The following is a 20173-nucleotide window of genomic DNA, read 5'->3' as shown; positions in this document are numbered from 1 at the left end:
TGCCCTGTGCTAAATGAGAAGGGGCCTGGAAGACTGGTGGCTGCTTTGTCTATGTCTAACTGTCTGGGTGCAGGGCATGTCTTTCAGACATATTTTATTCTTGCCAGCATGCTCCAGGCACAGGGTCTACTTCCAAATGCCCCTTTCTTAAGAAACAAATGGTAAATGCTTCAACTATTTCCAGTGTGCTTTGATTTAAGGGCCTGGCATTCGGTACGTCCTGCACTGTCCTTATACTTTCAAGCCAAATTACCATGGCCCTTAGCGAAGCTTAGCAGGCGTATGGTACTGGGCCTTATGTCTATTCAGGACCTGCACTGAAAAACCCCTAGTACAAGAGCTGACTGGGCAAAGTTTTTGGCCATGTCAAGTGTGCTCTGGATATAGGCCTGTACTCAGTACACTTTCACTCACAGTCTGCTCGACCATTCTTTGAAGGTGCAAATGGATTCTGGACTTAAAATAAGGTTTTGCATTCAGCAATCCTTCCCATAAAGCTTACTGGATTTGTGCCATGTCACGCTCAGCAGATGCTTGATGTAGGATAGGGCCCAGACTTCAGCACTCCACCTTCTTGGCACCTTAACAATGATGATGTGCTACGATCAATGATATTAAAGTACTTTTTATGTCATCAGTGATGTGTGATGATGCAATCAGCAGCAAACGTAGGAGTGAGAGTTATGAATGTTTAGCTACCACGTGTGAAAGGGACACTATGCAACACCAACTCTGGGTTTGCTTGGTTAAGTGGTTGCACTGCCTGCAAGACAGACTTAAAGAATGTTTTAAGTGACATACAGATAAATTAACTTTTGTAGTTTACGTTAAGGGTCAGCGATAGTGTTCTGGTGACACAATAATAAATGAGGCCAAAAGCTGGGAGATTTTTTAATTTTGTAAACACTTATGGGCAACTAGGTTTAGAAAGAGCCTGAAGGAAATCCAAAAGATTTTAGAGTAGACACCTCACCGAGTGTGAATAGTAGCATGCTTCAACATCAGCGTCTACCCACACCCTGGAACGGTAATACCACCAGGGCAGACTCAACTGGGGATCGGGAGTACTTATATACATCATTACTATATTTGAATCAGAGATCCAGAGAAGCAAGCAGTTTCGGGGGCGTCATGGAGGGGCATCAACAGGTTCAAAAGCAGACAAGACTACCTTGATGAGTGTGTAGCTATAGGAGCGTGCCTCCCGCCCGACTTGCATGTCTCCCAAATCACCCATGAATACAATTTTCCAGTTGGAACCTTATATAAGGTGAGTGCCCTAGGCCTCATTTCTAGGCACGATTTGCATCAGTAGACATGCAGGGATGCATATAGCCCTAAATAACACCCCAGACCTGTATAGGCTTTAAACAAAGGCCGAAACATGGGGTAATTGAGTCAATTAATCTTCAGAAGCTTCCTGTTAGCCTTTTTTTAACCATATCTGTGGTGCTCAAATAATAAAGCAAATTCCTTTGGGTATACACTGAGATTTGTTTACTGCTTGTTGCTCTGGATCTGTGCTAATAACCCAGTAGCGATTTAAATAAGAACTCCCATTCCCGGTTGAGTCTGTTCTGGCGGAATTACCCTACCCGGGTGTTGGTAGGCGCTGATGATGAAGCATGCCACTATTCACAGTGGGTGAGGAGTCTACTCCAAAAGTTGTTGGATTTCCTTCAGGACCTCCTCTTTAAACATAGTTGCCCATAGGTGTTTACAGTTGTGTCAGGAAGGACACAACTAGGTTTCCTAACCTTTTGCTCTCACTTTGTTTGAATGATTTTTAAACGTTGTCAGAACTTCATGACTGCTTTGTTGAACGAAACCCATGATTTATTTTTATATAACATGTTTATTTTGGTGATTAGCATAAAAAATGTTTTTTTTTGTAAACAGAAAAAACGTTTATTTATACAGTGAACTAAAGGGTGAGCTACACTGTTTTACATTAGCAGGAAAACCTATCAATTATTTAGATCAGAATGTGATATTTTTCTTATGAAGATTCATTCTGACCAATTAGCAGCGTGAAGTAGATCAGACTGAGTAGTCTATCCAGTGTTTGAAATCAATAATGAGTAAACATGTTCTAATGTGTGCGAAATATGGAAAACAATTCATACTTGCACCATCATTCTAGTGAAATATGGGATTTCAAACTCACTGCCTTTCTTGAAATAGCGATGGAAGAATATACAGTGCACATGGGTGCCTATCTGTATGGACACAGAGAATAATTTCCATTACATTTGCCCAAACTTATATTTAATAGAAGTGCAATCATGGCCATGTTAAAGTTGACCATAAATAAATGGTCTAAGAGGTTCTGAACTGCTAAAGCAATTCTGAAACTGACTGGACAGACTCCTAAAGGGGAAGTAAAAAAAGAATCCATTTTTAATCTGGACAGACTCAAAGGGGATGTAAAAACAATCCATTTTGAACCTTGATTATGAATCAAGAATACATCAAATCAAGGGCACCACAACTGTTCTAAGAATAAAACACCAGACAGCCATTTAATTATGGACTTTTTGTGTCATCGTTTAATTCTAAGAATGTGTTTTGACTCAATGGATAGCTTTAGAACAAGCCAACATTCGTACAGTTCAGGTAAATGCAACTGGTACAGTTCAGTAATACATAAATAAAAGAAAACAATGCACTACAGTCCAAGAAATGTGGGTACATAAGATGCACTCTATGTGGGTTCTCCAAATGTGCAACTCGTAGAACCCTTGTAAAAGGACCCTTAGAATTAAAATTTCACACTGCCACACTTTCATTGGACCAGTAAATATAAAAAGTAAATTATACATATGTGAGAACGATAAAACACATTATAAGATTTATATTATACATATAAAAGTAATGAGGAACATCTACAATATGTTATATAAAGATGCATTAAACAAAATGCTGCCTCATAAAAGTTATCACATTTTAGTTTGCATAATTGCTTAGAACAATCACATTTATTTGTACATCACCTCTGTATACATTTCACATATGATTACTTCATTAGAAATATCTGTCACGTTAAAAAAAAAACTGTATTTAAAACACATTTAAAGACATTTGAATTCACTGTTTACAGAATCCATCCGACTGATGGGGCTGAGCACAAAGTGGGGCGTGCAGTGTCTTCCGCACTCGTAAACAAGTACTAGAGTAAAGTGTCACAGTCTTGATGAGGAGTAGGTAGCAATTCGGGACTGCAGTTTTCCTCTTCGGGGTAAGAAATGGGATCAAGCCGTTATCAAGATGTTTTTTCCCTGTAGTCAGAGATCGCCTTCCACAACGTGCAGAGCATCCCCCCTCTGCAAGAAAAGACAATGATAATTAACTTATGAGTGTATTCAGACATTAGATTGCTTTTAAGTTGTTAATTGTTGTAATCTAACTTGTACAGCAATATGTGAACACTGCTCATCATCAGAGTGAAGCTAAATACCCAAAATGTTCGGTAAAAATAAATGTTATTAATAGTTATAACCAACTTAATAAGGCGCTTCCAACTTGTGAACACAAAGGATTTGATAGCTACTACTGTATGTTAGGGTGAGTGGAAACTATTCATAATTGCTAAATTTGAGAAGTGGGTGCAAATTGATAACTGACTTTGTGTGACTTGCTTGTACTTTGGTGATGTGACCTATGCACTAAAGGATTGGGTAAAAAACAGTACAGCTGTAGAGGGTCTGCTTAGTGAACAAAGGTGGAACTGGGAACCCTGGCAAATTTTATCAGACCAGCTCCCATTGGCTACACAGGCAGCGAGCCTGACCACTACAATGGGTTGGTTTTTTTTTTGGGGGGGGGGAGGGATGAGGAGGGGGGGGACTCTTTACTAATATCTATTTATGTCTACCCAAACCATTTGTAGCTAAATTAGAATAATCAAAGATTGGCAAAAACCTAACTTTCTAACATGTACCATGCAGTTTGCTTGCAGCTCTTTGATGGCAGTTCATAGGTCACTGTGCTAAATTATGATTGAAACTTGTGAACTGCACAGTAACAAAAGGAGCTCTGTGACAAAAGCAGTATCCCACTGAGCATTGCACAAGAAAGACCGTTCTGTGATCTGCATAATACATGGTCTGTGCAGCAGGCATATTAATCCTCTGTGCTACCTTAGGTATGTTAAAACGGCCACTAAACAAAACCGGATCTCTCTCCATCAGGTACATTAATCACTAGAGTTATTTTGGCACATTTATTGCTACCTGAAAACTGTTGGGTATAGAAGGAACTGAGCAGTGCTTTTAAAACTTCTGCAGTGCTTCTAAAGTGGCTTCAGCATTTCCAGCCTCTTGGGGAAACGCCCGAGGCCCAGTGCAGAGAGTCTGGGCTTGTTAGTTAATATTAATTAGACTCATCACTATTTGCGACTGGCTAGGTACACAGGAATGGTGGCTTGCAAAGGACAGTAGGCCCCAATCCTTGCGTTCTCCTTCCAAATGGCAAACATTTATTTTAAAGCAGTCTGTGTTTCTTTAAAGAACTGAAACAGCTTTAAACGAGTTTCCTGTTTGGGAAGACATTGGGGTGGGGTAGGCAGTGGAGCCTTAGACCACAGTCAGCTATCCCGAAATATCCAATATTTCCAAGATGAGAACTGCTCCTCTCGTTGTGAATGAGTTATGACCTACTTTAAGGTGTCAGTATTTTTTCATCGGTTTGAGACTGCACTAAAATATCCTAGAAACATTTCACTGTGGACTTGAAATAGGAGCGTGTGCGCTGATCACCCATTGTTCCCCTAATGGTGCTAGGGAATGAGTTGCCAACAGCTCTTTTAACATCCAGAGAGGCTTTTCGAAATGGCAAAATGGGTTTAGTACATTAGAAAAAGCCTGTTTGCAGTTGCAAACCCTGTGATATTTGTGGCTACAAAAGGGCTTTGTGTGTGAGAATCACAGTTGATGCACAAACAAACGCTATGTCATGAACGATAAGTTCTTCAACAGTTTAAAAAACTTATGTCAGCAGTCTTGTGCCATCAACCTGGCGACAAGCAATAATAGTAATTTCAATAAGGGGACCAACTGGTCCCAGGAGGGGCAGAGACTTCAAACAAAATGCTACCAATGAAAAAGATGACCGGCAACGCATAAAAATACATTCAATCAGAATTTGCCTAACCATGTGTTGACCATGGATGGGATCTCACTGGTAATAAAGAATTGCCCTTTGTAACTGCAGGCTTCCTTATCTAAGGGGGAATTGCCTAAAATGCCTACAGAAGCAAACAAAAATAGACCTGGTGGAATAAGTACAAGAAAGTAAAACAGATAAAGAGGGAGACAATTCACAATTAACAATTAAAATGTAAGACAAAGCACAACCGACAAGCAAACTAAAGTGCGACTAAATGAAGAGGAGTGTACAAGGCAAGATTCTGAATGCAATTTTCGTGTGCAACATACAAACGTTAAGCAATACATATTTACAAAAAGAAACACTGTACGCAAAGTGCACATCAGAACAAAGTGGTTAAAATGAGACCATTGATGTATGATGTTAAATGAACTGGCACTGAATACACAGAATAGTGCTATACATAGAGGATTAACTGGGAAAATAAAATATTTTGCTTGAATAAAATATAATATTTTTGAGTTATAGAACGAAAGTTCTTCTTAGAGAAATACAAGACAAACTCACAAATGCACAACACAAGACTTGCAACTGCATTATAAGCAAAACCTTAAACTCTCTCACACTTGCGCATATACAAAAACGAAACATACACTTTTCACTTTCAGTGACAAACTAAAGAAGGGATGTTCAAAACAAAACCAACAAAGCCTTCCCTCTTGAAAAGCTAATTTAATAAAAAAATGCCAAAAAAAAAAAATCAACAAATAAAAAACTTGCAAAGGCAGACCTTATTCTTAGGCTTTTCAAATCCTCCCGTGTGATGTAATGAAGAACATCTGTTAACCTGTACTCCTCATCTAAAAACTAAACAAACAGGAAAACAAATTAATGGATGTAACATTTAAACATACTTAATCAAATGTAATACCAAAATTACTCGCATAAACGCCAAAAGGAGACATGTCACCACAGAAAGTTGTTGAAATTTGAGTTTAAGACAAAGGTGTTTGCAGGAAAATGTCTTCATGTACTAAATGGAGTTCAGTTCTGTGAGCTCACTTTATCAATTACATGCTACTACTTCCACCTGTAAGGTGTACATGATCAGTATACTTTCAGCATTTGTTAGCTCCTAGTTTAGATGTCAGGGATATTTTAGGCAATCTTTGACATAAAGCATTATATATCATTTAGCACATCCCTTAGTATCTTGAATAAGAACGACCATAAACTGATTTAGCACGGGACTGGCACATGGCTAATGATGAAAGGCAGTGAACTATCATCACCTTCAATATATAAAGGTATTTCTCAATATGGCTAGGCAGTTGCGCATGACGTTTTTGTTCATACTTGTGTAGCCTTCACTGCTTGGTAATTTGGTGCCAAGAGGAGGGAATGGAAGTGGGGGCTAAATAAGCTAAGTTTCTCTCAAGTTAATAGCTCTGCAACAGATATCCCAATAAGATTCTATTTCATTTCCAGTTCCAACAGTCACCAATTCAGCTATAGCCAAAATATTACTTTTGGATAGCTTAATAAAATCAGAACCGAGTGGTGAAGCATGTAGGGTTTGGGCCTTCGACACATTTGAGATATGTGCATACCATCTTCCTGGTTTCACATTCAAAATGCCACAGCAAAGCTTTAGGTTCTGCACCAATGTGTACAATACCTGTTAACATAAAGCTTTGTAGAAAAACCTTCCCACACGTTGTGTGTGTGTAGTTCTAAAGGCAAACTGGGTAAGCTATTTACTAAATACGGTGTTCAAATCAGAATGCACTATGAAAGACTGAGTGGTCGCCTCATATAGTCGCGCAACTTTCACTGATGTGTTGCCCCCAAGGCATAAGTTTGAGGTTGCCCTTAGCGCTATGAATTATATGTAATAGGGCAAACTGTCCCTGTTTGCACCTGGTTAAAGTTGAATTGTGGTACAAATAGGGACAATGTGCCCTATCTGTAGTACGTCTCCTGGTAAGAAACTCTACTTTAGTGATTTGAAGGGTATTTGGCATATGGGAAGTGTCGTTTGGTAGCTTAACACAATGGTTCTTAAAATGTTGACATTTGCGGACCCCAACTTAATCATTAATGGAATCTGAGGATGCCACTGAATCACTGTTGGCATCCGGGGGCCCACACCGATTGATTACTGGAAGCAGGGGACATTGGCCTAAGCTATTTAGTTGATTTAAACTGCTAAATAATACAGAAAATATAAACACAATCATTCAAAAATAAACAAATGCTGAAATATTTAATTCCCAAATATATAAAAAAAACAAAATGGTAATTTTAATGGAAAGTTTTGAGATCTTCTAAATCCAATTTAGGCCAGCTATTGTACAGACTATATTCTGTTTGATGTACTTGCCCTGCTTCTACGAATCAATCTGAGGATATAAACTTAATTTTTAGCCTCCAATTTCAAATTCCTACACATTTACAGAACGTTTTAACATTTTCAATTTTTTGTTTGCCTCTTTATTTATATACACTTTATTAATCTGTGAATATTAAATTTTCTAAGCAGTCATGGACCCCCTGAGAAGGTGTTGGGAACCCAAACATAAGATTCTGAGCATAACTCTTCATTTATTGGATTAGAAAGGAGAAGCATGAGAATTAGATGCCAGCAAATAATGGCTTCCTGAAGTGTAGAGCATATAAGGAAATGGGGCTGTTACAGATAAATGGTGGACTGAAAAATGTGGAAGAACACAAGATCTGGAATCTCCACTAAAGAGAATGTAACAAGGGATGCAGATGGCATTTATGATGGACTTCATCATACCTGGGAAAGAACACTGCTAACTTCTCCTTCAAGGTTAGGGACCCAAATAGAGGAGAATATGTCAATACTCTATAATACAATGACTTCCAGGACTGACATACGACAGGAACAAATCCACATGCTAACAATGTACAATTTATTAGGTGTGGCATAATATTCTTCATGGATTTCTAATGTCAGATCATGGCTAGGTCTCATTCATGCCTGTCACTTTTCCTTGAAAAAGGCCTAGGGCCTACTGATGCCTAAACACACTGACAGTTCCTTTTACACTGCATGTCTTGGAACATATTAGTTAAACAAAAACACGTCATGTTCCTACGTGATAACCCATTTTAAGAACTTAATCCTGAAATGGAAAATTAAACATATCTAATGTGTCATTTTTAAAACATTTCATTCCATCTCATTCACTACAAGGTGCATACTTAAACCAGAAGGTAATAACAATGTAAATACAAAACGTACGTCTCTCTATGATACTCTTGGAGACACGTCCACCTGAATAAATGTGATTATATCACTAAAGATGCAAAGAGTGGATACAATCATTGTTTGACATTTATGACTGAAAATCAGGATACGGCAATGTCTCTATGATAACATAGCACAAACTCATCTGCTGCTTCACTATGTTTAGCACCTGGTGTCGCACTGTGTAAAGTGAGTCTTCTGCTTGCATGATGAGTCATAACAGGAAGAAGGTACGAGTGCACCATAACAATGTGGAATATAGGCACAAGTATCATCAGGGGCACAAGATTAATCGGACGGAGGTGTTTTATTTATGAGTTGGGTGGAATTGATCTCAGAAGAAATGCCAGTTTATCATTAACACTTTCATCTTTTGTCTCCAACCTCGAACTTTTCCCTGCATGAAATTTTACGGCTGCTTATAATATACATCTTGAGGCACTGACCCCAGTTCAGATGTTAAAATACTCAGACTTCACGCCATTAAAGAACTGCAGAACAGAATGCTCAGCACCAACTGGCTCTCAGACAGCAGTAATATCAGTAACCCAGACTAGTTGTATCTCTCACTGGCTCAAGCATCTGATCCATTTACAAATCAACCACTGTAGTAGCACATGTCTAATTCACAACACAACCTCAAAACGTTCATCCAATCATCATTCAGTCTCTGGCTATCACGTTTCAGCCCATACCATCTTATTCAGAGAGAGGTGGAAAGATCTGAAACTGGCTAATGGCTCCGAGTAGTAGTGCAGTACAAACAGGCATCAACAGTCTTCAGATCTGACAAATAGGCTATGAAGTTATACATCTGAGTGTGAGTGTCTGTAACAAACCAGGATTCCTGTGATAATTTACATAGGATGGGAAGCAGTAGAGTATCTGGTCTGAAATTCTCCATACCTGAAACCTGCAGAACCAAGAGAGAATTGTAATGCTGTAAGGAAGGGCTCCATTATGGAATGTGGTTTGTTCCTGGACCTGCTTGCGTTTGACTGGAGTAACTTAGCTCTAGGTTTGTTGTGAATGAGGTGTTTGAATTAAACCTAAAAGGTTATTCGTTATCACTTTGTGCCAGTGTCCTTATTTCACAACCCTTTGCTCTGTTGCCTATCAAGACATGCCATGTCAGCCCAGGGATGGCATTTCTTCTCCCACAGTTGGCTTATGTATGTCTTAGTAACTGTCTGTTCCTACTACACTCAAGCAAATGACCAAACACAAGGGCGTCTTCCCAAATCCCCCTGACTCTATTAGTTAGAAGAATGCAGATCCACCATCACTGTCAACAAACCAAGAACATTTCTATTTCTTTCAAATAGGTTTTATTAGGTTTTCAGATTATCACAGCACAACCAACACTGACAGCCCAGACCACATCACTTTCTTCATCCCGTTTCTTATTTAGCTGCGATAACCCCCCACTATGCACTCCTTATTCCCCCTTTCAGTCACAAGGAGTCCACAATAATGGCTGGCAATACCACAAAGTCCAAAAGGCGCTCTGCAGGAGTCAAAAATCCTTTGCTGTTAAGTAGTTCAGTCAAAGTTCCCATACCTCATCACACTTATACCCAATTTCTTGTAATCCCAAAGGCAGTTTTTCCACCACCAATAGTGGCCATAGTCTATTAGCCCATCCCGACATGGAGGGTATCTGGTTGGTTTTCCACTTGAGGACGACCAATTGTTAGGCCACAAGAGACATATTTGTTATTAAAAGCCAAGCCCTTATTGATATCATTTTGACCTCAGATGGTCTTATGTTGAGGATCAGCATTGCCAAGTTTAAGCACAATGGGTTTCCAATCACATATATGGCTAAGAAGTTCCTTCCAGAACTCCCATCTGGCCGCTCCCTCTTGGGCATAGTCACAGATATGTTGTAGCTTCACCAGCGTCACATACCAGCCAGTTATTATTTTGTACATGGTTTCATGGTTCTGAACACTTTTACACAATGAGGTAATATTTCCCTTATAGCTTCTCCCACTGGGGCATTGCGATCTGCCTCGCTAGGGCTGAGTGCCAATTGCTCATATACAGCTGCTCTATGACAAGGCTCACCCTCAACAATTTAACATATATATTAGAGATAAGATCCCTTGGTCTGCTATATGTAGCAACCACCCACTCCCACACCATTAGGAGACACATAGCAACGGCTTTGGAGTCTGGGTGGAGCCAGTCAGTTTCCCGAAGGCTGTACTCCTGTTTGCACTGGAGGAAAGGCTTGATATCCCCTCCCTGAAACAAGTACCCAAGCATTGTGCAACTCCTTCTCCTCCCATTGTCTGAAATCTCCTACGATCAGATGCAGGGTAAAGTCCTGCATGTCCATCACAGTGTATTGGGAGAGGGGAAGGTTGGAAGGGTTGTGGTCCTCATGAGGGAGCCCCATACCCGCAGTATGGGCTTCAGAATCTCAGAGAGCAGCAGACTGGTCACCTAGCCTGTCTGCTCAACCAAGATACGGCCCATGACACCCAGTTCATCACTGCTGAATTCATGTGGATCCAGTGATGTTCCGTCTCATATAAGGACCATTCAAAGAATAAGCACAGTTGGGCTGCCTGATAATGTTTAGTGATATCTAGGAGTCCAAACAGCACCCCCTTCCCCCACCCACTTAGAGCATCTGTTGGCTTGCAGGACCCTTCGGGACACCCACACACATTTCCCATTCCATAAGAAGGCATCTATTTCTTTTTGAAGGGCATTCGTGAGCTTTCCGTGGGATTACCACCAGTAATGCCTGAAAAACTTACAGTAAGCGTGGCAGAATATTTTGCTTGACATCCAATACTCTACCCCAACCAGGACAGGAAGAGCCCCTTCCATTTATGCAGATTGCTAGTAATTGTGTGGGTGATTCTAGAGTGATTATGGGCAGGCGAAGGTGTAATGTAGATTTCTAAGTATTCTACGTCTCCACCCAGTAGAGGTGTGGTCTTCAGAATTGCCACTGTGGAGGCAGCAGGGATCCTTATCATAGGTTTTTCTGAATTATTAAGAATAACCTTAAAGCCAGACACTTTGACATAAGCTTCCAGGGCCTCCTTGAGCATTTCTATTTGAAAGGATCATCGTCCATCCCATCAAGCTGACATCAGCAGCACCATCTGAAGGACAGTTCGGGACAAGATGAATCCCACTGGTAGCTTTTTTTAAAACAACTAGCCGCTGCCACAAAAGGGACTAATTATTTGGGAGTTCTAGGTTAATCTCTGTTCAGCCCTGGTAGCAACCTCATAAGCAGAGGCAAATACCCAGAGAAATGCTGGTTAAGTTCAAGCAATACAAAACATTATTAAAGATAAGAATAAAATTCTCAAAACAATTAAATAAGACAAGAAAAATTAAATGAGCAAAACAATATAACAAATGGCTACAATTTGAAAATGAGGACCAGAGATATGTGTTTTAAAATTCTTCTGGCAGAGGCACCAAGAAACACAAAGCACCAAGTGTCTATGTTTGCAGTAAACAAGGGTGTATGTACGATTTCTGGTCAGCTTCAATATAGGTATTGGCCACACAGGACAAAGCTTTACTTTTCAGGTTCTAAAAATCCTCTAGCAGGGTAAGGCAGGATGCAGAAGCCAGCAAGGATCCTTCTGTTGCACTACAACAGTTTCAAAGTTTACCTTTAGATTTAACCAATTCTTTGGCTCTTAAAATCGTCCAGCAGAATGGCTTCAAGAGGCTATGACCTATCACCAGAAGGTTTTTCTGATGCCCTTTTTTGAAGTAAAAGTCCTGAGTGTGTCAGACAATATGTCTTGCCAGCTACATTCTTTTTGGGAGTAACTTTAGCATCTTGATCTAGACCTTCTGAGATCGAAAAAAATATCTGAGCCCCAAAAGGTTTCTTAAGGCTGGAAAAGCTGCTCCTGGTCTATTGTACAGTCTCCTCGGTCCTCAGGGCAGGTTTCTAGGCACAAGGCCCCTCTACATCCAGGGCTCTTTAGGGGTCTCCCACAAAATCATGTTCTTTCTTAGGGTGAGCTGTGCTGAGATGAAAGGTGGTATGCTTTCTCCCCCCCTTGTGCTAAAAAGGCTCCATTGACCCAAAGAGCTGACAAGCTCACCTGGGATGCACCTGTGTGCCTGTGGAGTCGTACTGTGAGCTGTGAACACTCGGACAGCATTTCAGCAACTCCAGATGACTTTTCTCCATTCTCTACTACTTCCGCTCTGTACTGATGAAAGGCTAAGCCTAGAAACATGTGTCCAGAGCTAACGGCAGTATCTGCAGCAAATGTGAACTACACAAGCTCTGTAGTAAGCGTACTGCATGTACCAGAAATGCAATGGGGTGAAATGTGTTGGGATGGAAGACAGTGTGCTCCCTCCAACCTTGTATTTCTTAGAGCCATCAATGTGAGAGCTAATTGTACCATGTGTGATACTAGCAGGTAAAGGAAAAACCCACTGAATCTGGAGCCAAGTGCCAGAGCAGAAGGTTAATGTGTGGCGATGGAGTCATACCAAAGTAATTGCCAAAAGAAGAAGCCAAGTACTCTTGTCAATAACCTTCTGATAAATCAGAGAGGACTTCAGCCTGGTATTACTTTCTGAAGCATCGTCTTTTAGAGCAAAGTTTCTACCTGATCATGTTCTGTCATCAGCGACATTCTGTTTGCAACTTACTATTTCGCTCCATGATGGGAAATCCTATGGATTAGTATTGCATTGTCCTCCCCGCTGGTAGAAGGGCTCTGATCACATCTTTGTCACATACGTCCTGAATTACTTTCTGGGCTGGTTTGGAAGATAAGGACATAAGTATGACCTGCAGTATGCTGGGGTACTCACTGGACTCCATTTTGCATTATTTATGTGATTCCTAAGGACTCATTGATGTGGCCAAAGTTTTTTGGGGGAGTGAAGAAAATGTGAAATATGGCACCCAATTAAATTGTCATTTCTCGTCAGTGATGGTGAACAATTCATGCATTTGGAACTTGAGAATTCACATTACTGCAGCTACAAGCAGAGGAGGACTCATTCCCACACTTGGCTTGCTACAAAAATACCCCCTTTAATTTGAATAACTTGGGCCTCCCAGTGGAACCTACACTGAAAGTACTGCTTCTCCTCACAAACTGAAACCAAGATTTTCTTGTCCTTTGCCACTTTCCTCTTCAACACCTAACACCATGAAACGAACAGCTTTTTTCATAAGAAGCCATTCCGTTAAGATCAAGTTCCATGACTTTCAAGGCCAGATGGTGCTACTGGATAGTAAGGTTATCTAGAAGACGGAGGGGGCTGAACAGAAAAGTACCCCGCCATTCTGTGCCCTCTAGATTACAGGTGTAACATATGCCCTCCTATACTACTGAGTACTGTTTAACACATGAAGGTTATTTTCCCTCCAGAATGCAGTTTAGAACTGGCAGCAGAGTACGATCACTTAATGATGCCATCAATCCACTTGCTAAAAGGTCAGGAGGAGCTGCAAGCTCAGTTACAACATTTATTACCCAGTTAAGTATAAGAAAGCAATTCTCACATTTACTATCCCTGTTAGCCTTATGCTTTTAAAGACTGCCAAAGTGTAAAGCTTGGCTAAGTGTTGAGATAATGCAGACTCCATATACTTTCAAACCCTAAGTAGTATTTCCTTCAGATTCTAATGTAGAAGCCATGTAGTAAAATTATTCTGCTTGTACATTTTTAAGAAACGTGTTCCTTGAGCTGGTACAGCCTGCACAGGAACATCCAAGACAGTACAGAGGTGATGAATGATCTTTACAGATCTACCTTCAAAATGTACATTCCAGTTAAATCTATTCGTTCCAATGGATCAGAAAAAGATCCATAGAGTAGTGATCAAGTTAAGCTTCTTTATTTCTTTGAGTTTTAGATGCAGGGGTCTTCCACATGCCCTTCCTGCATGGCACAGTTGATTCTTCCTTGTAATTGGGAAAGTGCTTGGCAAAAATACCAGTATCCTGTTGTAGAAGCTTTCATGGCATGTTTAATGAAGTTGTGTGAATGTATTCCACTCCGCTTCTAGACTTACTGAACTATGGCTATGATGCACCTCTGTATGAAGTTTGTTCATGGCCGCCGCTGACAGTGATTCAATCTATGCTCAGTGGTACTCAGCCTTTCTAGGGTTCAGACTTCTAGATCCACCCAAGTGCAGATAATAACACAGTTCTGCTACTTTCCTACCTACTCTGTGATTGCCACAGTTCTAAGTGTTGCAGGTAAAGGAATAAGGGCCTAACCCACAATGCAAGTGAACAGGAAGTCTATCAGATGTTACTTTGTTTTGGGCTGTACTCAGAGAGTGTGGACTCCAACCTCCCTGATGCTACTGGCATGCCAGTTCTCACTTGAAGTGAGAGAGATTTTGGCCAGAAACTGCCCAACATAGGGCTCTCTGCACATGCTGGCAGACATAGAACACTGGGACCATACCAGCTATGGTCATGAGCCCTAATGGCCACCCAGCCGGAAGGCCTGCTGTGTAGAGCCTTACTCTTTTTAGGGTCCCAGATAGACAAGGAAGCCTATGATTGCAAAGCAAAGGAGAGTCTACACATTTGCTAATATGACCCGCAACTGCACAGGTAGAAACACGTGTTAAGCAATGGAAAGGGACAGATGGGAATGCCTTTCAGAGGAAACCATTAAGTACTAGATGAGATGCATATATTTTCTTGACCTTATAGAACTTTCTTCCAGCTATCAAAATGTCCGTCATCCAGAAGGCAGAGGTCCTTTTAAAGGGGAGGAGTTCTAAAGGACTACATTTTTATTTAGAATTTTTTAAGAAAGCAAAGCTGACTGTATGATAAGAGTTGTGCTCATTCAAGAAGGCATTGTGATGAACAAGAGGGATAAGGTAATACATGCCTAGCTGCAAACTGAAGTACCTAGTAATTTGCCCCACACTGATCCACTTCACTCTTCTGCTCAGAGTGAACCCCAAAATCTACTGCTCTCTTTTCATCCTTCTTTGCTTATTCTACGTCTTGCACGCTCAGCTTTAATCTCCTTCTTGCCCCTGTTCAGAAGCTTCTCTCTGAGTCATAATTACATTCTCATTCAATGATCTTATCATACATATCCCCTCTCATATCACATTTCTTTCTGCTATATTTCCCACTCGTGGCTGACAGACGGGGTAATGAAATCTGGCATCTAGAAGTGGCAGTTATTCCTAATCCCACTGAAAGTCCAGGGTCTCAACTAAAAACGTTAGTTGCCGGATGTCACCAAGATGTATGATGTAAAAATGGCACTCAGTGTGTCCTTTCATCCAAGCTGTGCTGAGATTCCGCTAGGTAGCCCTGACCTACCTTCTACAGTAAATTATTACACAGTGCCCCGATAGATAAAATAGGTTTATGTGTGAATATTGGCTAATAATATCGGCGATGTTGCCGGACGTTACTCAATGCGATTGGTTAATTCTTTAAATAACATTGGGGGCAAATAGCTGCAGTCCAACTGTGACCCAGGCATCCCAGTCAGGGGAAGGCAAGCACGTAAAGCAAGTGCTCTGGGTTAACAGTCTTGCTGTGGTAATCACTATATCTGCTTTGTGCCGCACAACTGTCTCTACTTCTTCTGCGTTGCTCTACCGCTTATTTTCTTACCCCCCCCCCCGTTATTGCTCTCATGGTTTCAGCTTTGTTTCTTCAGTTTTCTCTTTATACCTGCTCACAAACGGTCCCTAATCTTTACTGGGTTTTATTGTTATGTGTGGAAATGTCTGATATTTCAATGGGCAATATTGCAACTAGTGTGTGCAGCTCAACAGACCTTGTTCACAGTCGCCATCAGTGGTTTGTGTACATGCAGCTTCCTAGGACCCTTCTCTGTTGTTTGTATGGAGTGAAGAGAAGATGTTTTATTAACGTACGCCTTAAAAAAGGATTCTTAGCCTAAGAGTTTCTCAAGGTGAAGGAAAACAACATCAGATCGTGTGGTGGCTTTTCTGCATAGTTGTTGCACTTTAAATCTGAAGTGCATTTTTCCTCTGATTTACTAAGTGGTAATTTCAGAATAGCAAGCAATACGCTGACATGAAGCTTTTCACGCTCCTGAGGACACCTACATCATTTTTGCTGAGAAACTAAATTTACCAAGAAACAGAAGACCAATTAAACACAGTGATTAAAGGCTGGGCCAGAAAGCGGCACTATGGAATAAAAAATAAATCATATAATGGAAAGAAGATTATTAAAAATGCATCCGACGTGAGAATTTTAAGGACTCATAAAGCAACATGAAATTGCAAACCTTGTGCTGGTGATAAAGTTGCAATATTACTGAATTCAAGAATTAATGAATGAATAATATTTATAAAGGATACTGCTACCCGGAAAGAGGGGAGTTTGAGCCAAGATCCAAAAAGTGTGAACAAAGGAAATTAAGACTGTTGAAAAAAGTCAGATTGTCAAGTATTTTCTATAAAGGCAGACTTCTGGACAAATTAATGGGGCCAAATTATGTTTGCACTTAAAAAAACGAATTAATAAAACACTAAAAAACAAATTTGAGTTGACAATGTGGTGCCTCCTTTTTGCACAAATCAAGTTGTGGATCCTGTACATTGGATTCTGTCTTTTACCCACATGCATTTAAGTGACCATCACCCTCTATGTAATCTGGCTTTTGAGTTGGCTTAGCTGACTTTCGAAATAAATGTGCAGGAAACACCAAATTATCTGGAACTTTCCTGTATATTCAACCCCCCACTCCACCCTTAGAGCCTTAAAATGAGAAGTCAGTATGCCATAAAGAACACCATGACGTACTCTGTTTATTGTATCTTCATCTGCATTGTGGTCCTTCAGCCAGTCAATCAGCTCAGGGTCTTCAGCTCCAGTCGTGGATGGCTCAAAGTGGCACACGGACACACAAGGAATATCTAGTTAAAGAAAAAATTTTTACGAATATTAAAACTCATCTGAAAAAACCATGAAGAGTTGCTGTAAATTTGGTATACCAAAGGAACAGCAGCTGCTAATTGTTGGCTACAAAATTATTCACAAAGAAATATCTTTTAGATGTATCCATATATGTCTATATAGATTTACTAATCTTAACTTTACACCTATGTACCTTTACAATATACATATATTATCAAGGTAAGAATATGTGGAGTTGAGAATTTTTATATTATGACAATGTTGACCATATTATTGACTTATTACATAGTTGTACATTGACACATGCTTGTTGCATGTTTTAATCAAAGTCTATTAACTGCTAAGGTATATTGGCATTACATTGATATAAACCTTTCCTTAGTTCAAATCACATTGTAGTCAGATTATGCTTATTGTGTACAATTTGGAAATATGTCACAAGTGTCTGATTGCCCAGCCAATAATAAAGTATTCAGATCGAACTTACGATGTAAAAATACTTACTAAAGTATACAAATGTGATGGATGGAATGCTTGAATTAATCTCAGCCACTAGTAATTACTCAATGCTGCATCCCAACCTGCCGTTATTTTGCACACCATGCCACCTCAGTTAGGACCTACCTATAATCAAATCAGTATTTGGACCCTGCTCCAAAGGGAACGGGCTGTTTCCAGCCTGAAATGCCAAGTGAGGTCCACCCTGAACTGGAACACAAGCAACTCAGTAACAGTTTCACCCTACTTAGTGTTAATCAGTCAGGTATAGCTTGATTCTAGTGACACAGTGTGCACGGGACCCACGTCTTGGCATGTCTGTCCCACTTGAGGCAAAAAACTAACATATACAAAAAAGGAATGGATTAAATGCTTGAACCATAAAGACAACAGTATATTCTAGGTGCAAGCCACGTATTATTTATGATACTGGGAAGTCCTCTCTTATACATCAAACATGCACCTGGCATGCTACAAGTTAGCACATATGTATACCCTAAACCTTCACCAATCCATTTGGAAACTTGCAAAGAAATACAGAGCGCATCACCCATTATGTACTTAAATTTTTTCTGATGCTAGTGTATCATCTTTATCGATTGTGCCGAGCTTAATCTGTACCTCATTCCTCCAGTCTAAGGCATTTTCTTTCTTATAAGTACAATAATATAGTTTCAGCCTCTCAAATTTCTGCATGACTGAATGTCAAAAATTAATAGTTCGGGTGGGTGTGGCTTTCCATTTCAATTCAATCATTCTCTTTGCTTACACAAGAGCAAGGTCGACAAACCTAGTAACAGCTTTCCTGGACACTGACCAAGGGGACCGTCCTATTAATAATAGCGGTTATTGTGCTCGTCATTTGCTTCCAGTAATATTCAATTGTTGGGCATGCCCAAAACATAAGCCTGAAACCAGCCTCATCAAATGCACATCTCTAGTGTTTATGTGTAACTGTAGGATGTAACCTATGCAGGATGGAATGGGGTAAATATGAACTTTATAGGATATTAAAGTGAACATATTTAAAACGGGTTCCTTGAAACACTATAAACACACATTAATGATGTTTTAGCTATGATATTTTTGTAGTACAATATATTTGTAGTTGATATTCTGACATACAACTAGGCTGTTCTTGAAGACCCCATGAAGCAAACTATCAGAGCAGACAAGTGGATGCATAAGAGTGTGGCTCACCCCATTTTATACCCTGTTAAAACAAGAGGTGGGAGGCAGCTACGCACAGACTAAACGTCGAAAATCCTTACTTCAAGCTAACTCCTCTCAATGCTGAGGTCAGTCCAAGTATCTAACAGAAATCCAGACCATTCTAGCAAATGACACATTTGGCATGACTCCATTTCTCAGAAATAAACCTGCCTCATCAGATATCTCATAATCGTGGTTGACCGGTCAGCTTTATGACTATTAAGTCCTACAGTATTATGTAACAATCACTAATTATATCAAGACTCCTCTCAAAACTCCACTGTATGTATCACATAGCATTAATTACAAAATAATTCCATCATGGGAGCATTCAGGCTTTTTAGAGCACGGACCAAGATAGCCGCCTAATTAGGGAGCTCTGCGCACCAGCGGGAGAGTTTTTACCGCTGGAGCCGTTTTTTGTCCTCTTTTTAATGACGCGTCTACAATAACAGCTATGGGATGTTTTGGCGAGCATTTTCATTGTTTTTAGGGCTCCCTAGCTTATTTTCTGACTCTTTAATTATGTTTTTTTATTTCTCCTCATGAGTGTGGCCATTTTGACAAATTTTGCTCACCATTACATTATACTTCTTTGAATATTTGATGATTCGGCTTGCAGATTTTTTTTTGCGCAAGCCTGGTAATTTATTTTTGCTGTCTCTTTAACATATTTTTGGAGTTCCTGTGTCACTCGTTTCCTTATTGAAGGCTTTTATTTGGGCAAACTAAAGAAAATAAAATCTCTGTTGCATCAGTCCTCCTCAGCTGACAAACTTTCGCAGTTTTTACAATTGGGCACTTCTGCTGCAGCGTCTTTTTCTTCCATGTCAAAGATGTCTTCCTCATCTTCTTCTTCGCCTAAAGTTTCTCAGAATATTTCTACAACTACTCATAAGAGGGTCAAACAGGACCCACCTTCACCAGTAAAATCTCCCTAGCCGATTTCTCTTAAAATTGTGCTTGACGAAATACGCGCATTGCGTCCTTTTATTGAATAAACGAATTCTCGGATACAAAATCTAGATTCTAAGTGGTCTCAAACGGAAGTGAGAGTCTTTGCTTTGGAACAAAGAGTAAGCAACGTGCAGGATGAAACACATAAAATTATTAGTTTGAAGAAGGAAGTTGCAACTTTGAAGACACTTGCGGAGGATTTGGAAAACAGAAATAGACGCAA

General features: G+C 40.1%; 1 protein-coding gene across 2 annotated transcripts in view; it reads right to left on the bottom strand.

Moving 5' to 3' along the window:
• Window positions 1-2521: 2521 nt before the first annotated feature.
• MAP3K5 (mitogen-activated protein kinase kinase kinase 5) overlaps window positions 2522-20173 on the bottom strand; it is a 759411-nt gene continuing 741759 nt past the window's right edge. For both annotated transcript variants that reach the window (XM_069234653.1, XM_069234652.1), the window contains exons 28-30: window positions 17170-17282; window positions 5897-5973; window positions 2522-3323 (exon numbers count right to left, since the gene is read on the bottom strand). In XM_069234653.1, coding sequence (XP_069090754.1) covers window positions 3263-3323; window positions 5897-5973; window positions 17170-17282 — 251 coding nt within the window. In that variant the 3' untranslated portion in view covers window positions 2522-3262. The remainder of the gene's footprint in view (window positions 3324-5896; window positions 5974-17169; window positions 17283-20173) is intronic.

This window comes from Pleurodeles waltl, chromosome 5 (genome assembly GCF_031143425.1).
Source record: "Pleurodeles waltl isolate 20211129_DDA chromosome 5, aPleWal1.hap1.20221129, whole genome shotgun sequence".
NCBI lineage: Eukaryota > Metazoa > Chordata > Amphibia > Caudata > Salamandridae > Pleurodeles > Pleurodeles waltl.
This window is presented reverse-complemented; position numbering and strand designations above follow the sequence as displayed.